Here is a 10,674-nt window from a genome sequence, read left to right as displayed (position 1 = left end):
TCCAACAATTGGGATATGGTCTAGAAACTGCCTCCTGCACTCTGTTAGAGAAATCCATTTCTTCATTATAAAACATTTTTTACAACTAATAGCTTATTAATTATTGATGTAAATCACTGTCATATTTACCTACATAATTACATATTACTACATCTATAGTGCTTCTGAATTAAGCCTCACAGTTACAGATTTTGTAAAATGTCTTAGACATTAAGGGTTTTCTACACGTGTGCCTGCAACCATGATCTAGGGTCCAAAATGTGTTTGATAGATTTCTGCCGTGGAGCTGGCACTGGCTTGGCTTCAAAACTGGTTTTAGTGTCTGTGTGCTCACCATCAGTTAAACTATTTTTCCTGGGAGGAAGAAGTTTTCGAGGAGCAGCCATTGGTTTCTGTAAGTGATGCATTAGGGTTGATAATTTGGTATCCAAAGGCGAGGTCTGAGATACGCTTGTTTTTTCCCGGTTGTCCTTAACCAATTGATCTGTGTTGCTCTGTGTTTTTAAGCCGAAGGCAGCTTTACCAGAAGGAGGAAGGGGAGCTCGTCTCTTTTTCCCTTTCCCATCATGTAACTGCTTGCTTGCAGGAGATAATACCTTTTTCTTGATGACAACTTGGTGATTACCATCAAAGAGTGTGGCCCAAGGAGGTGGTGAGGATTCTTCATGCTGACCAATAAGGAACTCTCCATTTGTCTGTTCAAATTTTTTTTGTATTATATCAGTTAAACTTTCAAGTTTTATAGGTGAATCAATGCCTGTAATAATTTTAAGAAAAAATACATGGGAAAAAATTCAAAAGCAGTATATGCTTTGCCCAAGAAAGTTATTACAATATGTTATCTAACATAGTTATCAAAAACAGACTAGAATAAGCAAGTGCTTTTTTTTTTTTTTTTAATGTGTTTACTTGTAAAAATAACCGAACTAATGGAACCAAAAAATAAGACCGGGCTTCCCTGGTGGCACAGTGGTTGAGAGTCCGCCTGCCGATGCAGGGGACACGGGTTCGTGCCCCGGTCTGGGAAGATCCCACATGCCGCGGAGCGGCTGGGCCCGTGAGCCATGGCCGCTGAGCCTGCGCATCCGGAGCCTGTGCTCCGCAACGGGAGAGGCCGCAACAGTGAGAGGCCCTCATACCGCAAAAATAAATAAATTAATTTAAAAAATAAAATAAAATAAAAATAAGGAGATCATGTACTGTGCACTGCACACACACACACAAACACACTTAAAGATATTCCTAAACAAATGTGTAAAATCCAGCTTTCAAAGGAGTGGAGCTACATCAGAATTTTTTTGAATTCTACAGGTTAAGTATTTATAAAATATCTTTTGTTGGATTTAAAATCTATTCTGACTTCTAGGTAAGAGTGGATTCCCTTTTATAAAACTCTGATATGTAAACTGGGAAAATGTAACTGGATTAGTATTCTTTCCTGTAGACCAGCAGTCTCTGTAATAGGGGAAAAATCCAAAACAAAAAACCCATGGAAACAGAGTGAAGTCCTAATACCACTTTGGTTATGATCCTTGGGAAAAATAGAACACAGATAAACGTCTATTACATGATATATTCAAATGTGTAAACTCAAATGTTTCATTTTAAATCCAACATTTTAAGGTATATGTAAGTGCAGGGACACTGGTGGAAAAATACACGAGAATTTAGCTCTGACTGTGCTTGTTCACAACACTATTCACTGAGGCAATCCCACAAAGACAAATACCCTTCAAAGTGTGGGAAAATGGAATATTAATGAGTCTAGAAATTTAAAATTTTCCAAAGTATTAAACTTAACCAATTTTTTGGCCTGAGATGAAAGGGTCCATTTATTAATATTAATTTATCAATGCTACTTTAAAACAAATTTAATAAAATATGGAAAAAAATTACTGAACATAATTATATTTTAGAATCTCAAGTTTACATTTCAGAATTTTCATCAGCTACTCAGCTAATATTTATTTTCAGTGCACCCTTATTCATTTTGAAGCCTTAACATTTTTGTTTGATCTTAAGCATTCAAACTATGAAAAATGTGTATTCATTAATTTTGTATTAATTCATCTATTAAACATGAGTTCCTTAGACTATAATCATAGTCTTTTTTCATTCATTTGGACTGTGCCCTGAAAATTTTAGCATTTTAATGTCAACAGAATAAGCTGCTTGAGTAAGGACAATGTTGTTTTTGTTACCCTGCAGCTTAGAAAAGACAAACCCCACTTACTCATATCATGGTAGACTGAGGTTGCCTCTTTTGTCAAGAACAAAGGTGGTTTCCGTGGTGACATACTCTCAATTTTCATAAGTTCTTCACAACAATGCTTCCATTGGCCTAAGAAAGACAGAAAAAGGCACGCTAGTTTAAAACATAAATGTGAAGATGTATATTTAATTTTCAACAGACATTAACATATTTTTTGCTTTGAAAAGTAAGTGAATTTATAAAGCATTATCTTAAAGAAGCTATAAAATCCTAGTACTTCCCATGATTTCAAAGTCTAAGTCTAGGCATAAAAGTACTCTATTTTAAATATAAATCTCTATGAACAGATATTAAGCTAAGATCTGTAGGCTATTAAATACTATACTACTCCACTAGATGGTCAATAACTAAAATGTCTGTTTACAGCAAAGGTTGGTATAAATTCTCCCATTTTAAATATTAAATAAAAACATCCAGTATTTAAGACAGTTGAAAGGTAAAAATTAACTGAAATATAGTTACCTAGAAGGAAGTAGAAAAAAACGTAAGGAGTAGTGGTTCTCAAAAATGATTTTAACTTTGAAAATTTTAATTAAGAAATAAGAGTTGCTTATATAAAAATGACCTCTTAAGATGATTATCATGCCCTTTCAAAAATCAGGAAACTAGAAAAATGCTGTATTTTCATTTTAGTTAGGGTATATAAAAACCTGTTACTATAAAGACAGATCACTCAAAATTCTAACTGGATCTAATCTGTTTTAGGAAGGACACTTTAAATAAAGCCATTAGGCATTCAGAATAATAATAAAAATACTCTTGAATAAGTTGTTTCAATTAAGTTAAATTTTAAAAGTGTGGACAACATTAATTTTTCTTGTAATTATGTTTTACTATGTTCATCTCAAAATAAAATTCTCAGATTTATTTCTCCTGAGTGGGTGTAAAAAAAATTGAACCTTTCCGTCTTTATTGTGGACCTGCATGCGGGGTGACAGCTGTGCTAGAAACTCTGTCTATATATTCATTATAAAAGTAAGTTATGGAGGTTTACCATTCTTATATTCTATCTTACATTAGCAGAAAAGTAAATGTAATATACAGGTGCCTTTTATACTGATTTATGATCTATATTTCTCTCTTATTAATTCTCAACCTCCATATTCAATATCCAACTTATTTTCCATGGCTTAAAAATTAAAGACACTTCATGTTTAGTCAAATTATCTATTTTTGTTGTTTTAAGTCTAATTTACTGTCATGTTAATAAGGTAATATATGCATAAATTTTAAATCCACCACCTAATAGTTAAGAAACATAAAAAAAACCTTTCAGTATGCTTAGAAACATAAAAAATAGTTAAGAAACATGAAAAAAAACTTTCAGTATGTTTTATTACAATGCTAAGTATAGAATATGGTAAAAATTTCAAAATAACTCACACAGCAATTTATAAAGGGAATAAAATCTTGAGTTTGAGGCTTCAGAGGTTGCTCTGTAGAATTTAAATCTAGTAGGATCTGAGATCTGATAACTTATTCCTCCTTTCTACTTTTTTAGATGAATATGTAAAAGCCAGCCTTTCCTTCTTGGGGGCAGGAAAAAAAGGCCTTATCTACTGGGAAAGTAATGAAACACTTTAAACCAGCAAACAATTCTCTGTCAAACCTTAGACAAGTTATGTAGTGCAGTATTTTTTTCTCTATTGATAGATGAAAGCTTCTCATTGTTAAACTGATAGCAGAATACTAACCATGTTGAAAACTGGAATATAAAGCCACATTATCCCATGTATTACAGAGCCATAGGTATAAATGTGGTATGTTCACTGGTCAAGATGTTACAATTAAACATTTATTTTACCAGTAAATAAATTTTACCATGCACAGGTAAATGTAATACTAATATGTTAACATAAAAATAAAGGCCCAATATGAAATATTAAATGGATACATTTTGTTCACATAAAATCTGTATATTGAAGATGTTTCCCACCATATTTATTGTTACAATGTTCCCAGTCAAGCTGCTTATTTAACTCAGTATTTATATTATTAAATATTTGAAAAAAATCTATCTTTGACTCACCATTCCTAGCTCTACCCTATTTGATCGTCCAAAGCAAGTGTCATTCCTCTTTTACATGTTTGTTAGCTCTCAAATATTAAAAATTAGCTATTACCTCCCCCTTGCCTCCCAACCTTCACTCCTTAGGCTGTTCTTCCACAGGCTAAACACACCGAGTTCCATTAGTGTTTTCTCATGATTTCTAGTTATCTCACCCTCACGATTTTATACTCTTAAGCTAAGTCAAGTAATTGAAATTTGTTCTAAGTATTAAATTACTGTTACTTTATTCTGCCCTGGATATCTATCCTCTACTTTGTTCTACACATCATATTTCACCTAAGATCACAAGAGGCTACACTTATCACTAGGAGGGTAAAAATTTTAAAGTACAAGTCAATCTTCAGGATAGTATAAACCCTTCCATCTTTGCTTCATACCTTCATATCTTACACTATGAATTCTAAACAGCAAATGTAATAGAACTTATACTTTAAAAATTAGATAGATTGGCAGATTTTATCCCCAAAGCATTAAATACTAAAAAAGTAGCCAGACCTGAGAACCTAGTCGTCATCACTTTCTTATTACTTTGACAGTATAAAAATGTCATGAGATTCTTATCCCTCTAAGTCCCTCTTTTAGCATGATAAATTATTTTACATAATTTGGGGAATGAAAACATGAGATCATCTAATAGTAGTTGATATCCAGACTATAATATTCTGGCATTTTTATCTTCCTTTACTCCTCCTTCCTGTTTTTGTCTACATAAAAATTATAAAATGCCAGAATCATTTCTAAAAGTAACACAGTCTTTTATAAGACAGACTCTCTAAATCAGAGCATTTAGGAGAGCGGTTAAAATTTTAGCTGTGATCAGCAAATGAAAGGAAGTTGTTGTCTTTTAAGTTACACACCTAAGATCAGCTGAAATTTTAAAATAAAGAAATGTAGCGCATGCTAATAAGCCTGGAAAAAATATTTAAATATCTACTGAGTGCCAAAGGACAGTACTTAAGGAAAACAAGTTCTAAAGAATCCAAGAAAGCCATGGAGAGAGTCCTCTGGTTCCCTGCAATAAACCTGTAACCTTTTCAGGCCTCTATTTTCTCATCTTTAGAGCAGTGGGAAAAAATTTCTACCTCACTGGGTTGTTATGAAAAATAAATGAAGCCATATGGTATGTGGAAGGTAATCAATAAATTTAGATCCCTTTTCTTCCCCCTCCTCAACCATCAGTGTAATAACTGACCAGGCCATGGATCAGAGAAGGCTTATAAAAATTAATCTGAGGACTGCAGATATTAACTGTTTTTAGAGTTCTCGGTAACAGCTCCTAAGATGTCCTAAAATATCTCCAGGATTATTTCTAGGAGTTGCAGAAATAACTTTCTATTGTTTGGAAATGGCTCTACTTTTCAGTTCTGTAGAAAAGTATTCTTAAGACATAAAATTCTGATTGAATCTACAGTAAGCTTAGTTTGCTTAGAAACAGCCATTATCAATAGTCTACACCTTCAATATACAATTTCAATATTTTCCTGTTGATAAAATTCCTCCTTAAATTGAGAATATTAGAACTTCACATATTTTACATACTAGGACTCTATTACGTTACTATCACATTGTTTTTATAATCCATGCCATTGAACTGTATTATTGAAATGGAAAAACCATATGTGCAGTTAAAAAAAAAATCTCTTTGGATGATGTCCAAAATGATATAATAATGAATTGAGAGTTAACAGAAGCCTACATAAAAATGAATCTCCTTTTGAACATTTCAATATTTTATGATCATCACTACCCTAGAGAAGTTTTTTACTCCACATGTAGTTTATTATCCCTTTGATCAAACACACTGCCTTAAGTAGTTTGATCGAATATTTTGAAAAAATGTGGTCTAGTTGTTTTAGGGACCAGAAGAACTTAAAAGTAACAGGTAAGTATACTAGGAATTCAAAGGTATACTATACTATAATCAGTCATGCACTGGGTAAAGATTGAGAGAAAAAAGCATCAATGCATTGATGATATACTACCACTTCATTCAAGAGCATAACAAATTCTTGATACAAACTATACAATTACAATATAATCTTAATATTTAGATTGCTATGTACATCCTTTCACGCTACATGAATATACTACTAGAAAATCCAAATGTCAACTTACTAAGATCAAAGAGATGCTGCCAGAAGGCTTCCATCCACTTCTGAAGATCTTCTCTGTTGTCAGCTGCAAAAATATGAGTTGTAGCCTGTCCAGCAACAGGGTTGATGACAGAGAAATTATGGATCCTTTTCTTTTTATCCTTATCCATTGCCCGAATTCTGGTTTCCTAAATATTAAGACAAAGCTGTTGTTTTACAAGAGACTATTTCTGTAATGATCGAATAAATGTTTTATTGCTTAGCTACCATATTTATACCAGATGCAATTACAATCTTATTGCTGATTGTCTGAAATTTAAAATATGTAATTTTGAGAATTTTCAATATTCAAGCTCATATCTAGAAGGTTATTTTTTAAATGCTTGATATTAAAAATACTGAGTAATATTTCAAAGTATACTACATATAGCACTTATGTTAAATTACATGAGATTAAAACATAATCTGTGTCTATCTCTTAGTTTAAGTAGGAGTTTGCTGTCTTTTATATATGTCTTAAAATTTGCAATAAAACAAGTACAGTATGTTATAACTCTGAGTTATGTTAACTGTATTTTCAACAGTAATAAAATAGAAGAATCAGTAAAGTATGTTTCTTATTCTAATACTCATGCATAGTATACAGTGTTATCAGTTAAAGCAGTAAAACCATAAATTAATGTTTACTACAGCAAACAGGCTTTCATCATTAACACTTATTTCATATGTAACATTCATCTACAAAAGCTCATAGGTAAAGATCCATAAAGTAATATAACCTTTATAATGGTAAAAATTATTTTTTAAAATGATGAATGCAACATTTTACAACAAAGGCAATGGTTTCATACACGTTGATAGTCTAAACCTTTTTTCTGAGTGGTACTAGGTATGACACTGTGTGATCCTTCTTATGTCTATGTGCTGAAGAGACTATTCCCAAGTCACACACAGGCACTGCTAAGTCACATGATAAGCGAGCAACTACATGTAGCTTCCAAGGAATCGTGGAAAAGAAAGTCTGGAATAGACCTATCTATTAAGCAAAGATAGTGATTTGGCTGCCTGGATAATGATTGACATGACATTTTCTACAGCAATGCTGTTTGTTAGAAATATAATGTGAGCCATGTAAGTAACTTAAGATTTTCTAGTAACCACATTAAAAAAGGTAAAATGAAACTGGTGAAAATAATTATGTAATAATTAATTTATTATTTTAAAATAATGTATTTTTTGTAACCCATATATTTAAAGTATTATTTTACCATGTAATTGATAAGAAAAATTTGAGATATTTTACATTCTTTTTTCACACTACACTGCCAAAATCCAGGCTGTATTTTATACTTACAACATATCTCAACTTGGACTGGCCACATCCTAAGTGCCTAACAGCCACTGGTAGCTAGTGGCTACTGTATCGGGTAGAGCAGCTCTAGAGCAGAATGGTTAAGCTTACTGTAATGCATGTAGAAGAATACTTGGCTAGCAGTTACAAAAGCTGATTCAGAGTGGGAAGAAATTCTTCACTTCATTGAGTTTAGAGTGAAGAAAGTCTGTGTGCAGAGTCACACACCAAAATACATATTTAATCATGTCTATGTGGACACTATAGAAGTAGGAAAAAGTTTGGAAGAAAAGCTGTTCATTCCCTGAAAAACAGGTAAATATGGGCAGGTGAACACCATACAGGCTACATAAGAAGTTCTTTTCTGAAGGAAGGAACTCCTATTCAAAACTCACTTGAGAAAAAATGTATGCTATATAAAGTAGCAACATAACTTTGAAATTTTCAAGTATTCCCAAATATAAGGATTGATAACTTAGAGACAGTCTATCCTGTCATTTTTTAAAAAGCAGGAATGCGAGTGTCTTCAGAGGATTGTTAACACTAATGGCCAACACTGTAATTTTATCATAATAGGGTCTTTTTATACTCCTTTATACTTTATACTCCTTGGTAATAAACTTTGTGAATTAACTTTTTAAAGTAATTACTTATACAGTATTTAAAAATGCTGCCTAGATGGCATCTTTGGAGCCTGATAACATGTAATCAACCTCTTTAAATATAAAGTTTATTATCACTAGCAGAGAATGACTTAAGCTCTCAGAAGAATCTTTGATATGCTTCTTTCAGACTAAATGAAAGCTGACTCAGAGATGGAGGGCTGGGGGGACAACCCTCTATTGCTGTATTAAAAAAAAAAAAACCTGAATGATAAAATATGAAGTATTCTTGTTGCTGAAATTGTGATTCCCTCCACCCAAATCCATTTTAATATAAATTTCTGACTACCTTTTGTATATAGAATTAAAATGGATTCAACTTTTAAATAAGTTGAAATTTTTACAGATGAATAGGTACAATTATTAATAATACCAGGATACCATTTCAAACAAAAATAGCTATGTAGAAAATCTGACAAACTGGGTCATTTATATCCTTCTAATAGAAAATAATACAATAGTATATAAATACTGTACACTCCGTTAACTCTGGTAACCATAAATACCGCTAAATTTTTACAACACGAGAGGTTTTTAAAAGGTGCAAATGAAACACAGATCATCTGAATTAACCTCTATATTTTATCATCCAAAATAATTTAACTAATGGGAAATTTTTTCAACCAAAAAAACTGCATGTCAAAGAAAAAGTGAGTAAACAAAGTTTCTGATAATGTCAGAAAGTTAGTGCAATTTTTTTTTTCACTGTGGGCAAAGTATCAATAATAGTGCTCAGGACTTCACTTCCCAAACAAGGAATGGATTAGAAAACACAAGATGAATTTTAGGACTGTTATCATTATGGGCTCACACAATGTATAGATAAGTATCTCCTCTCAGCAGGGTATGAAAGCAAGCAACTTGGTATTCTTGCCCCCTTATTTACACCAACTAAAATACTGCCTGGTACCCACTAAGTGATTGAAAAACATTTGATGAATAAATGAATAACAAAAGAATAACTCAGATAATGATAAAAAGTTTTACATTGATAAACTCAGATCCTAGAGATAATCCACCACCCACTCTTTAATTTATAGATGAGAAAACATGTTCTGAGATAAGCCTTCTCTCCAAGGTCAGTTTCTTGTTTTGCTTTTGCTAATTCCAAACCTTTTTAGTTGATTTGGGAGGCTTTAAAATCAACTCCTATTGATATGTAGATAGATTTGAGATTATTCACGATGAAATTTTCATCCTTGGCTGGCTCTACTTTTGTCAATCGGCACATATTGAGCTACAACTTTGACTGCATGAGACGATGGTTACCCCGAGAAGGCCAAGTGAAGTCAAGAAAAGTACAATCTGAGAAGTTAATTTTGTAACAAAATATAATTAACTCTGAAGTCAAAGGAAAGTTTCTTTTAGGTTTTTCATTATTTTTGAATTAAAACTGTATTTCAACCTCTCCATTTCTGTAGTAATGGAAAATTACCAGATCAGAACTAGATTTATAAATTGTTTCCTACTTTACTTTTGACTATATGACTTTAAAAATGTCTACTACATACCCAGATTATAGTTTCTAAATACTCTTTCCTACTAAAAGGAATCAGAACTCTTTAGAGAAATGGCTTATCCCCAGCCTGGGCCAGGAAATATATAGGATGAGCCTGGAACATCTTGTCCTACCAGAAATCAAAGATTACTAGGGTTGTACCAAAAGGACTCAAAAGTAAACTTGAAGAGGCTTCCAGTAGCCAAGGATGGGACAATCTGAACATCAATGAGAATTACAATGGTAATGGACTGATGCATGACAAGTCTTTAAATCCACAAATTCATAATGATATTTAAAAACTAACTCATTGGTCACCTCTGAAGGATGCTAGGGAACTGCCTCATAGTTTTGGTAACTAGTATATAAATGCAAAAAATCAAGCCTTTATCCTGGGTTTCTTGTAAAAACTGTCCTCCAACCTAACAGCTGATGAAGTAGAGGTGCCCCAGCTAATAAATGAAGAAAGAATGTTAAAATAGCAGCAGTTTGCAATCCCTAATGAAATAAAGAATCTAAGCAATGTTCATCAGTGGATGTTAACATGAGTGGAAGACCCAGACGTTATTATACACCTCCTGAAAAAAGTACTAAGACATATTCTTACTAACCAACCAACAAACAACCTAAATCTGATTCAGAAATAGAAGAAAAAAGACAACTTGAAGATGCAATCAGCAAATTCTAGACTCCGAAAAACTCTGTAGGATAAATGACCAAATTTCTT

The 10,674-nt window shown here is 32.5% G+C and overlaps 1 protein-coding gene across 1 annotated transcript in view; it reads right to left on the bottom strand.

The window, feature by feature from the left end:
• Positions 1-221: 221 nt before the first annotated feature.
• The window catches only part of RTKN2 (rhotekin 2), a gene marked incomplete at both ends in the record, with an annotated part of 68,414 nt that continues 57,961 nt past the window's right edge, over positions 222-10,674 (bottom strand). The window contains 3 exons of the mRNA XM_079711169.1: positions 222-757; positions 2,234-2,341; positions 6,459-6,624. Of these exons, the coding sequence (XP_079567295.1) occupies positions 222-757; positions 2,234-2,341; positions 6,459-6,624 (810 nt within the window). The remainder of the gene's footprint in view (positions 758-2,233; positions 2,342-6,458; positions 6,625-10,674) is intronic.

Source organism: Hyperoodon ampullatus (assembly GCF_949752795.1).
Source record: "Hyperoodon ampullatus genome assembly, chromosome: 1".
NCBI classification, from domain to species: Eukaryota; Metazoa; Chordata; class Mammalia; order Artiodactyla; family Ziphiidae; genus Hyperoodon; species Hyperoodon ampullatus.
This window is presented reverse-complemented; position numbering and strand designations above follow the sequence as displayed.